Source organism: Labeo rohita, chromosome 13 (assembly GCF_022985175.1).
Source record: "Labeo rohita strain BAU-BD-2019 chromosome 13, IGBB_LRoh.1.0, whole genome shotgun sequence".
In the NCBI taxonomy this organism is placed as follows: domain Eukaryota; kingdom Metazoa; phylum Chordata; class Actinopteri; order Cypriniformes; family Cyprinidae; genus Labeo; species Labeo rohita.
The window spans coordinates 1,482,433-1,495,314 of record NC_066881.1 but is presented as its reverse complement, the minus strand read 5'-3'; the positions used below and the strand labels follow the sequence as shown (position 1 = coordinate 1,495,314).

Here is a 12,882-nt window from a genome sequence, read left to right as displayed (position 1 = left end):
ATGGGACAAGAAGTCAGCCCTGGCATTTTTGATCCCATCATTATGATCAGAATTGGTCCTGTATATACATATACATATACATATACATATACACATACATATACATATACACTGTTCAAAATATACACACACTAACACTGTGTATACCTACTATGTATGCTATCCAATTCTGATACCGATATGTTTTTTGTTTTTTTTACCAAAAGACAAGAAAGAATGAGAGAGTTCACGAACAAGTTGTGTATTTGCAGGCTGAACTGGCCTTAAAGTCCCCATGAAATCAAAATTGGAGTTTATTTTGCTTTTACTATGAATATGTTATCTATAAGCTAGTATGCTCCAAAACAATGACAAAATTCACATTTACAAGATATAAACATTCAACAGTCCCTAATGTCCACCAATATGGATCTATGATTTTAATGACACCGCACTTCAGCTTCTCATCAGACTTTCTGTCCAATCAAATGCTCTCTAGAATCCAAAACGCCCGCCCCCTACACTATAAAAAGACACTGAAACGGTGGCCGAAATTGGTCACTTGTTCACAGAGTTAGTATTTTCTTTACAGTGAATGACACATAGTGCACTATATAGAGGATAGGAAATGATTCAGACAGAGTAAGTAAGAGAGTAAGCTTTTTTGCAGACCACAAAAAGTATCGTCCCAATTTGAGATTAGTAGAAGAAGCGGTTAGACAAACAGCACTGACCAATAGAAGAGATACCACACTTTTTAAACTACACATCTTCAGCATCATTATGGTCACTGTTTTGCTTTAGTAACAGTTTCGTATTGAATCAAAAGGGGAATTTATTAGACTGCAGCTGTCATACGCTGTCAAATGTGGATTTACAGAGCTCAATGGCTCTGACCCAAGCTGTGATATAAATGAAACAATACTGGCTATTTTAAAAAGGGGGCAGCACTGCCTGATATGCCCCGCCCTATCCTACTGTTTCAGTTGAAATTACGGCAACACATAATAACCTTGCATGTTTCAATACACTTCAGTGGACCTGGGAAAAAACAAAACAAAAACAAAAACCCTCTAGCCATTTGAAATTAGAGGCAACCACTGCATTTTGATGCATGAGCAGTAAATTTTTATTCAAAGTAATTTCAAAACTGTGAAAGCATGCTAAAAATGCAATTCATAATCTGAACATTCATATAAAGCTCCACCTCAGTTCAATATTTAGAATTTTCTTCAAAAATTTCAGCCATTGCAAACAGTACAGTATTTTCTCTGCTAGCGCGTCTATTCTCTTGTCCCATTTCTGGCCTCTGTTAACGTCCTGTTTATAGACTTCACAATACTTCCCCATATTTCCATATTTCCCATGGGCCGCTGTCCCTACATTATTGTCAGATTACCAGTCCAGCCCTGGTACGGCTGGGAGGTAGAAGTATACTGTAAGTACACAGTTAATTACCAAATAAATAAATAAGCAGATATGAAATAGAGTTGAAATTATTTGGTTATCATACTTGTAGCCTAAAGCTTCAGTTAAGAAAATAATTAATTACCACGCAGAAATCACTTAACCTAACAGCTAGATGAAAACTGCAACAATAACACCATTAAGTTAGGGTTAGGGTTAGTAAGGGTTAAGTTACTTCTTTTCCTCTGTTTTAAAAGTCACCATGAAATGAAAATTCACCCTATCTGTTCTCTAAATGCATGTTTTAGATCTTGTTGTGAGCAATCCATCAATGCATAGTTCATTATTTATTTATTTATTTATTTATAATATCAAAATATCATGACTGGATCTTCAAGTGAAATTACAGTCTTATCTTTAGTAACAGATGCAGGACATTTAGTGCACTTAAACTCCACCTCTTTTGTTGAGAACCACACCCACATCTCAACAGCCTATATGAAAAATAGGACCTGATGCCTCTTCTACAACTTAATCCAGCTCTTCTTGTTCTTCTGAAATTCCTGTTTTAGTTGTCTTGATTTAAACTTCTTCTGAGCCTTCTGAGCCTCTGTCCATGTATCAAATTTCACCATGAAAGTAATACTGAAGACGTCCAAGCCCATTTTTTCTACAGTCGATGAGGGTTTTGTAAGATGTCATGCGGTGAATCTGGCCAACCACAGCTGTGTCGTCAGAAATGTTTTGCCACTGAATGCTGTGACTAATCGTAGTGAAGTATTCCAGAGCTGTGTATTAATAAAATATAAGCCTCATATATGAGTTTAGCCTAACTGCCAATATCTAGGATTATTAGTCAGAGTATGGTCAACCAAAAAGGTATATAGTCAACATCCATTTCCTCTAGTGCTCTGTGCAAATTGCTCTCCATCTTAGGTCGAGGGCTCTTGAGGAACCATATGTGGATTGTAAGGGTTTTGTTGTTCTCTTGCTGTGTGCTCTTTGCAGGAAGTCGTTCTCTCATAGAGCACATTTTATATTAAATTGATATGATAACTATTAGGATTGGGAGCTTGAAGGCGGCTTGAATGATTCAAGTTTATGACAAACAGCAGTCATGCCAGTGATTTTTTTCCTAGGCCTGACTCCATTTCCTTTATTGTGTTTGTGTGCAGTCCAAACCTGACGTGGAGGGACCTGCAGCATCTGACCGTCCTCACCTCTAAGAGGAACAAGCTGCACGACGAAGTGCACCAGTGGAGGAGAAACGGCGTGGGCCTGGAGTTCAACCATCTGTTCGGATACGGCGTGCTGGATGCCGGAGGGATGGTCAAACTGGCCCGCGAGTGGAAGACCGTCCCGGAACGATTCCACTGTGTGGCTGGATCCGTGCAGGAGATACAGTGAGTACAGAAAACATGCCAGATAAACAACCACAGCGACTGCAGCCAAAACATAATGGTGCTGCAGCCCTTTTACTGCAGTAATCTGACAGTAATATTTCAAATTGTACAGGATAATGAAGACTAATGCATTGTGTGACTTTAATGGATCGATTCTATCCATCAGAAATTTAAAAGACTCTATAAATGATCCTTTCGCATTCGCTTCAATGGCCACTGCAACTTCTAGTGCAGATGTGTGTGGAAATCTTGAGAAAGTTTTACACAACAAGACAAAGCAATATGATCCACCTTCACATTCAAGGTATTTAAAACCTCTGGAACTACTAAAATATTATAGTTTAATATAATATACTTTTACTATATGTACTATATACAATATGTTTACTATGACTAGTGCATTGTATAATGTACTATATTTTAATATAATCTAATCATTTGTGGTCAACAATGACAGGAAGAGTTTTTTGGTCATGTAGCAGTGAGTTTTTTTTAGCAGAAACACAAATGCAGACGGTGAGTCAATTGACCCTTTGTAAACAGCTTGATTGACAGGCGATCTGACCAGTCGTAACGCTGAATCCGCCATTTTGTCCAACAAACAAACCAGACAGGAGAGTAGATTAACTGTGGTGGGCTTAAACTTGAAAATGGTGTGTATTGACGTCTTTGAGTGGTTAAAATAAAATACATTCTGATCTTCATTCATGTTTATTTCGTGCTTTAAGGAAATATGAAAAAAGGTTCAGTTCACATGCCATTTTAAAAATGTCAAAATTTGAACTCTTAGACTTTGTTTCATACCAGAAGTAACAAGAAGCAGAAATAGCCTGCTCCGTCTTGTCTATCAACATGACGTCAGTTTTCTCTTTGCTCCACAATATATTTTTCACCGCGTGAGAACATGGTGTGAAGGGTGAGAGCGGCATTGTTTGTCGGACATAGCAACAGTAACTAAGGGGGGCGGGTCTTTGCGAAGGGTCAATTGACTGGATTGTGAGCTGCATGTATTTCTACCAGAATGAAGTCAAATGGTTGAAAAATAAAAGTTACTTGTGACATCAGCCGAAAAGAAAAGCCACTGCAAGGTTACAAAGTCGGAGCAAGTGATTCGATTTTCTTATTCAATGATAAAGACAAACACTTTATAATAATATAAGAACACACAATGTTAGTCTGTTTAGTGAATTCTCACCTGTGAAATCTAAAAGCAAAAAGACATTTGATCAATCAAGGGTTGAGCTCTTGGCTCACTATAACAAATAAACTTCAAAAGCGGTGCCTTATGTATTTTATATATAACTTGCTCAAAATGTAAGCACTGTGACATCACATCCTGTTGGCCATATTCATTGTGAGGTCATACATGTACATTTTAGATACTATTTGCAGCAGTTCTTGCCAATTGTTATTGTCCTACGCACTGTACAAAATATATTTTTTGGTTTTAAAGAAAACAACTAAAAACAATTATTGGAATACGTTTTAGAAGAAAATACTATTTCAGTCTTTCAATTTCAACAATTTCAGGTTTAGTTTGATGAATGACCTCTGTTTCTGATTGGAAATTATTTCTAAAATTATTGATAATTTTCTAAGTTATTTTATTTTCTAATAAAAATAAAATCATATATAATACTTTTCTTCAGTATTTACACTAGTTTCCAAAGCAGCTTTCTATGCTATAGCTCCACAAATCTTACCATTTTTTTGTAACAGCAGCTTGATCTAAAGCTTAAATCTGAATGGACGACTCTTTTCATCGTGGGGCAATGGGGGAAAAAAACAACACACTGGTTGGAAAAAAAAGAAATCTCGCTTTGTCATGCTGCAATTGATCGCGCCAGGTGAGAATGTGTAACAAAGTCCCACTGGAGGCGAGTAATAGATGAACCCAAGTGAAGTTTGTTTACAATCCATAAAAGAGAAGATGAGCATAAAACAAAGACTTCACTTGGCTTGTACATGAACAGGCTTGACCAAGACACTCACCAGCAGCAAGGTTACATACATTCAATACATGACAAACTAACATGGCATGCAAGAGGGCATATGCTGCGTTCACACCATAAATCGTAATTACCGTAAATTTTAGGTGTGTTCAGTTTAACGCAGCGCTGCGCAGCTTGGTCAAATTCTGGCTTGAAGCAGCGCATTCCAGGTTAGAAATTTTGTCCGACTTGAGATGGCACCGACACCTCGTGACTGTCACGTGTGGAAACAAAATACCGCGATAGTGATTCGAGAGCAGCCGACTGACTCAGCCACTGCAGTTTCTTCAGAGCGGCTGCAGGAGCTCTGATGACGACACAGCTGTTTCACGGTTGGCCAGATTCACCGCATGACAGCGATCACTTGGGTTTTGGGTTTATTCTAACATCCTCAAGTCCAATAATGCTCACAAATCTGTTTTTAGAACAGTAAAAGTGTTTTTACTGTAGTCGCAATGTTATATTGAGTTACGTTTGACATAAAACACTGATCAAAGCATATATAACCCCACCTTATTCGTATTTATGTAGTATATGTTTATGTTGAACGCTGTATTAAGCAGTATATGCAACGTGTTTCTGTTGCTCATAAAAACGCTTTTGAAACGTCCGTGTATTTGACAAATATTGCATTTAATTCACTTCATCTGTGATAGTGCATGCAAACACCACGAGAGCTTCACTAACAAGAGCAGAAAGTGTCCAACTTGACGCCTCCGTTTTCAACACCGCCCCCGACTACTCTCGGCTACTCTCGTTGATCGTCGTCTGTAGCCGTAGTTCAAGTCGAACACACCAATTGAGATGACAACATGTGACGTTCTACTCGGAGCGGTTCACGTCCTCAGACTACGTTGGTCAGGTGGTACAGCGGTCATGTGGTACAAGTTGTAGCTCTCAGAAGACTCCCAGTTCACAAGTTGTAATTACGAGGTCTACGAGGACGTGAAAGCTTTTTGCAAGTTGGAATCTCGTAATTGCTGGAATTCCGATATGGCGTGAACGCACCTTTAAATACTTAAACAAGGGGAACACATGACAGACCAACCAATGAGAACATGAATACAAAGTAAAAGACATAAACACCAACAAACCTAAAACCAACCATGACAGAATGGCTCCATAGGGATCTATTGTTTTGATTCAAGAATGTCATTGCATTGTACGTTTGTGTCACTTAAATGCTCTCAGTGTGAAAGGCCCTTTTTAGAGTTCTTAGGCTGGAGTGCCTAAAACCCTTTTAGCATCATACACACATACATATCAAAACAGAGCATAAAAATAATACTTAAGACAGATTTGATTTCAGAATTCACTGTGGTGTTAAATATTATTTTCACTCTGTTTTGATTTGCATTACCTGTGTGTGAGTGTGTGACTGTGGTTTTAGCCAGGCCTCTCTGACCCCCTCTGCGCTCTGTGTGAAGGCATATTGCATGTGTCGCCCTCCTGACTCTCCACACTCAGTCCGCTGCTCTCGACCGCTCGTTCTCACATCTGCTATAATTAGTCCTCTCCCACTCACTGCTGGGCACTGCATGCTATGGCAACAGCCGCAATTACACTGAGTGTGTGTGCGCGCGCTCTTGTTTGTGTAGGTGTCCTTGTCAAAACCTCCATTGACAAAGTGTCACCCCTCGTATCATACCTCGCACAGGGTTGGTGGGAGTTCTGGTGAGGCACAATTCAAGAACGGCAATTAAGCAGCGGTGGAGGAAAGATGTGAGTGAAGTGTAATGAGTGGAAGCACGCAGAGCGTTTGCCGTTTGATAAGACTGACTAATGAATACCTCCACATGTACATGAAACTAACTACAGAACACATCGCAAGTGTCACAGGAGCAGGAAAAATCAGGGTTTCATTGATTTTGCAGGAGTTCCCTGAATGTACGGCTGTCTGAGCCATTACAGGATTCAGCCATATCTTGTGAGAAAGAATACAACATTATTTCTGTACCTTTTTAACGACATTACAGTTCTTTTTGATCTCTGTGAGTTGCATTTTTTTTTTTTTTATATTTTTAATTTAAATTTGTTTTATAGATAGATAGATAGATAGACGTGAACTGTTATTTTGTGAATTGTCACAGAGATTGCACAAAGCTATACAGAAAACAACAAGCTATTCACATGCAGCAAATGACATGCAGTGGCCCACCTTTTGTTCCAGAACAGTAATTAAAACGAAAGCATGAGTTCACGTTCCTCCTTGTCTGCTAGCGGCTCTATCAATAACAGTGTCCATTAATCTCCACTAAAGTCGCACAGTGTCAACTCTCTACTAGCAGCACTTTTCTTTATAAAAACACTTTGTTTCTCAGAGTGCACAGTTCACTGATGTGTTTTAAGCAAAGCCGTTAATTACATTTGCATAATATCAGATCACTGCATGTCAGGTACTCTAAATATTCATGAGTCAATCCAAATTTGGTACTCACACTACCTATTCGTATTCCTCGTGAGCTTCATAGAGCTTAATGCATGGCTATAGCCTGTAGACTTCGGCTCCTCCCCGTCTTTCAGCGCGTTCTTTTATCTGCAGACCACGGAGACGCAGAGCGAGAAAAAGAGGACATTTGAAAATTTAAGTTTCAGTATAATACATATTACAGTACATGAGCCAAAGAGGTTTGCATACTTGAGTTAAAGAAAGAGGGTTGTACTAGAAGTGCAAACAGTAAAATTTATGTTTGTAACTAGATGTGTGTGCAGTGTTGGAGGTAACGCATTAACACGAGTAACACATGTTGCGTAATAATATTACTTTTTTTAAGAAACTAGTATTAAGTAACGCATTACTTTTGAATTTCTAAAAAAATATAGTTATAGTTACTATTACTAAATAAGTAATGCCAGTTACTTTTTTCCCCATTTATTGATTGACAAGTCTCCTTTTGGGAAACTGGGAGTAAACATGATGTTACTGTACTCTAGACTAAATGTGAACATGCATTCATTCATCTCACTCACAAAAAACAGATTCAGTATTCCTCAAAATGAATAAAAACAGTGAAATACAAACTCAGAATATGACGCAACCCTACAATAATTAAATCTGTTAAATAAAACAAATTTTCTAATAATCCCAGTTTATTAACCAGTGTCTTTGCTGCTGACCTTATATTAAAAACAAAGAAGCAAGCCCTGCCCAGATTCAAAAAGTAATGCAAAAGTAATGTAACATATTACTTTCCATAAAAAGTAACTAAGTAATGTAATTAGTTGCTTTTTCAGGGAGTAACGCAAAACTGTAATGCATTACTTTTAAAAATAACTTTCCCCAACACTGTGTGTGTGTGTGTGTGAGAGAGAGAGAGAGCAGAAAGACTTGTATTTGGCTTATTCAGTAATTAAATGTTATACTTATCTAGGCAATACAGTGGAATACTGCAATAAGTTTAGTAAACCACCCCTATTATTCAAACATTTTTATTTTATTTTATTTATGTTTATTATTATTATTTTTTATTATTATACCCTCATTGGGCTGAGCCCCCCTAAAATGAAAATCGTAGAATCGCCCCTGGCTCAGTGTACTGTGTTCAGTGTTCTTTCTTACGTAAATTGTTATGAATTAACATAACAGTGGTTTTCTAAATTAAATTTATTCTTCTTAGATTTTACAAATGATGCCCATCGCTATGGAATCATGGAATTAAACTACCTGATCTCATGATGAAAACGTACCTGTGGGAACTTTATTGCGAGACACGAAATACGTATCACAGCAATTTTCAACAGAAATCTCCACTAAAGGTGGTAAAACAGCAAGCACTTGTAACAGGTTTCATACACAGTTGTGATTACAGATGTAACAAGCTTTATCAGTAGCTCAGCCGGCATGGAATTGGACTTAGGATGTGGAATCCTTGGGTATGAATCACATGAAAAACATGGCGATGGAAGAGCTGAAAGATTCCAGACTGAATAACAAGCTAAAACGGCATACTTGAAATTGCGTTTTTGTGTCACATTTGCTTTTTTTTCATACTATTGGGTAGGTTTAGGTGTAGTGCAGATGGTTTGTCATTTTAAAACATCATGGACCACTAGAGTTATAGCGCCACTCCACGGATATTTCAAGTACACATAAAACATAAAACATACCATATGTAGGCTATGTTCATCTGTTCCAAAAAATAAATAAATAAATATAAAAATGACTCTTTTAGCCCCATGCACTCAGTGCACATTTCTGTTGGAAACTCCATCTCACAAAAATGTTCCCCCAGGTACGTTTTCATCATGAGACCAGGTTGGAATTAAAGGGCCTGTTTACATCTCACATTCATTTTCTCTGATTGGATAGTTATCTGAATTATTAAAATGGTTTCATTTACACTTGGCCACATAAATGTGTCTACGCAAAATAGGTATAAATCCGATCCTTAATTTCTGTGCTATATGCAGATTTAATGTAATTCACATCAACGAAAGCAACGAATATGCGCTGCATTTGATTATTCATCAGCTAATTTCAAGATCAAACACCGCAACAGGAGAGAGAGAGAGCTTTCAGTTTCATTTGCGGCAGGTTATGCGTCGGCTTGCTGAAGAAATACTCAGCTTCTCTTCTGCGGTGATGCGTGTTGCATTAGTGCTGTCATATCTGACTATAACATGTCATATAGCCTATAAAATACTCTCACACATTAATACAGGGGTGCCCAAACTCGGTCCTGGAGGGCCAGTGTCCTGCAGAGTTTAGCTCCAACCCCAATTAGACACACCTGAATCAGCTAATCAAGCTCTTACTAGGTATACTAGAAATGTCCCAGCAGGTGTTGATGCAAGTTGTTATTAATATTTTGTGAGAAGTAAAATTTACATATGTGGTTTCAACAATCAGATGCATTTACACTTGTTCAGTTTTATCTGGAATGCATCCCAGACCACCTCCTGACGTGGTCTGAGCGATCGGATTTAAATCCATGCCAAGCATTTCAGAGGGCTGATTTCCACGTGTGAAGTGACCAGGTATAAACAGGCCCAATAATAAGGTAGTTGCGAGATATAAACTCAAAATTGTGAGATATAAACTCAGAATTGTGAGATAAGCTCGTAATTCAGAGAAAAAGTCAGAATTGCGATGGTGAAAAAGTCTTTTTTCGGTTACACTTTATTTTGATTGTCCATTTTAGACATTCTATTAACTATAAGTAACTTTGCAACTACATGTCAACTAATTCTCATTCATTTGCAGCTACATGTCTACTATGTCAACTCTCAGAGCTGACTGTTAGGTTAGGTTTAGGGTTAGTAGAATAAGTTGACATACACTACCGTTCAAAAGTTTGGGGTCAGTAAGACTTGTAATAGTCTTTAAAGAAGTCTCTTATGCTCATCAAGGCTGCATTTATTTGATTAAAAATATAGAAAAAAAACAGTAATATTGCAAAATGTTTTTACAATATAAAATAATGTTTTTTATTTTAACATACTTTAAAATAGAATTTATTCCTGTGATGAAAAGCTGAATTTTTATCAGCTGTTACTCCAGTCTTAAGTGTCACATGATCCTTCAGAAATCATTCTAATATGCGGATTTATTATTAGAATGATCAATGTTGGATAATATCAACAGTTGTGCTGCCAAATATTTTTTGGAACCTGTGATTTTTTTTTTTTTTTTTTTTTTTTTTTTTCAGGATTCTTTCATGGATAACAAGTTTAAAAAGTACAGTGTTTATTCAAAATATAAATATTTTATAACAATGTAAATGATTTATTATTAACTTTTAATAAACTTTTAATTATTAACTTAATACATCCTTGGTGAATAAAAGTATTAATTTCTTAAAAAAAAAAAAAAAAAAAAAGAAAGAAACAATAAAAATGTACTGACCCCAAAATTTTGAACGGTAGTGTATACGAGTGTTAGAAGATATTAAGCAGACAGTCTACTAATACTCTAATGACTAGTTGACATGCAGTTACAAAGTTACATACTTTTAGTAGAATGTCTAAAGTGGACTATCAAAATAAAGTGTTACCTTTTTTTCCACTGAATTCTGAGTTTACATCTCACAAATCTGTTCCCATAATTTGTGATTTCCACCACGGAATAAAAAATAAGAAAGGTAATTGCGACTTTTTAACCCACAGTTTAGACTTTTCTTTGAATTTCAAGAAAAAAAAGTCATAATTGTGACATATAAACTAAAAATTTAGAATTGAGAGAGAAAAGCTGGCATTATGTTTTTAACATGGTGGAAACAAGCTTCTGTACATTACACTTTAAACAGCTGCCAAAAAACTGGCATTTATGTGCAAAGTAGGTTTTCACAAACACAGCAAACAGATCTTACATTTTCTTCAGTGTTTCACATGGCTTTTTTAATAGCTGTTGTTTTCATCACATCCACACCCTTGTGTCCTCTTGTGTGGCCTTTGGATATTTCTATCAACTAGTTTCCCGGGAAACACTAGCCTCTCAAAGACTGATGCACACACAAACACACCCACTAATCTGAGCGAGTAATGGGCCAGGCTGGGAGACCTGCCTCTGATAATGCCATTACATCCACTTTACGCTCGCTCACTCAAGTCCTGCACCGTTATCATTGCAGGAGCACAAAACAGACCGTCGGCAGTGGCGGGCCACAACAAAGCAGCCTTATGGAGGGGAAAAAACCCATCATCTGGCCAAAGCAATTGTTGGGCACCAGGATGGTGCGCCACTGAAAATAGAGGAACATATAATCTTTTTTTTTTTTTTCCCCATGGCCCAGTTTTGCTGCTCATTTTGAAAAAGGCAGTAGCTCAGAAGGGCAGAAGTGTTCTGAAATGAAACACAAGCTTTGCATTAGAGCTCCAGCTCTTGCACAAATACTCATTTGGGTAATTATTTATTTGACATTTCTGTAGTTGAGCCTGATGCTTGTACATTGTGGCCATTAGGTCTTTACATTCATACTGGTTTATTAGCTAATGTCGCTGAATTAATATGAACTATGGGAACCAATTAATCTGATCTAATAGTCAAGCACACACAGACGTTTGTTTCTGCACTGATTTACATGTGCAGGGGTTAAAATCAGTGTGAAATAATAAGTGACACTATTTTCCTTTTTAACCTTTGTGAAAAATAAGTAGCTTATGGTTTAGAATTCCTTTAGGAGAAAACAGCATGTTATTTACAATTAAATGAAAATGTGTTATAGTTTACATTGATATTAAATATTAGCTGAACATAGTCGTACATTTTTTACAATTACAGTTATCTCTATTGCCTTTCAAATGTGGTTAAAATGCACTGTGAATGTACTGACCAGCATTTATGATAAATTAAAATATATTTCAATACAGGACGTACAGTTTTCAATAGAAATTATATTATATGCATATAATTGCTTACTTGTCATGAAATTGAAATTTATTGCATTTAAACCAAATTAATTTTAAATGTCATATCAAATAGGTCTACTGCTTTTAAAAATTATTAAAACATGTTTTATTGTTTCTTTGAAGTACAACTGTAAAAAGTGTCTTAAGAAACATTAAGCAAACTTAGGTGGCCTTTTATTGTTGTATTATTTGCAAGGACAGCCTTTTTACGTGTAGTTTCAAGATCTGTAGCACGCTAACCCTAGTGAGTACAATGGATTTAAAATACATTTATTTCATGCTAAGTGTACTACAAACGCATTTACATATTATGTACTTAATAAAAATACCCAGCAATTGTACTTTTGGTATACTAAACTGGTATATTTAAAGTCTGCTAAATTGGAACAACTAATTTTGTACTTAATGCACTTTAACTGTGTGGAAGTAGTGCTGGTGTCCAACTACAGATATACTTTTAACTGTACTAAACTATTGCAGGGATACTTTAGATACACTTTGTATGTTTTGCATTTAAAGGACGATATTATTTAAAGATCATACAGTCCTCATCAGTAGTGACATTAAAACATATTTTAGGATTAATATTAAGAAATATGCTTTGTGCACAAGTATTACTCCAAATAAAGTTTGATAACTTTAAAATAAAAAAAAAGTTCAGTACATCTCAAGCGAAATGTCAGTAATTATGTTAATAGACTTTAACTATATTTAGTGTCAAAAATAAATCCATTTTATATCTATTACTTTTTACT

General features: G+C 36.4%; 1 protein-coding gene across 1 annotated transcript in view; it reads left to right on the top strand.

The window, feature by feature from the left end:
- pcsk2 (proprotein convertase subtilisin/kexin type 2) overlaps positions 1-12,882 on the top strand; it is a 62,429-nt gene that overhangs the window by 47,638 nt on the left and 1,909 nt on the right. The window contains exon 11 of the mRNA XM_051125379.1: positions 2,562-2,789. Within this exon, the coding sequence (XP_050981336.1) occupies positions 2,562-2,789 (228 nt within the window). The remainder of the gene's footprint in view (positions 1-2,561; positions 2,790-12,882) is intronic.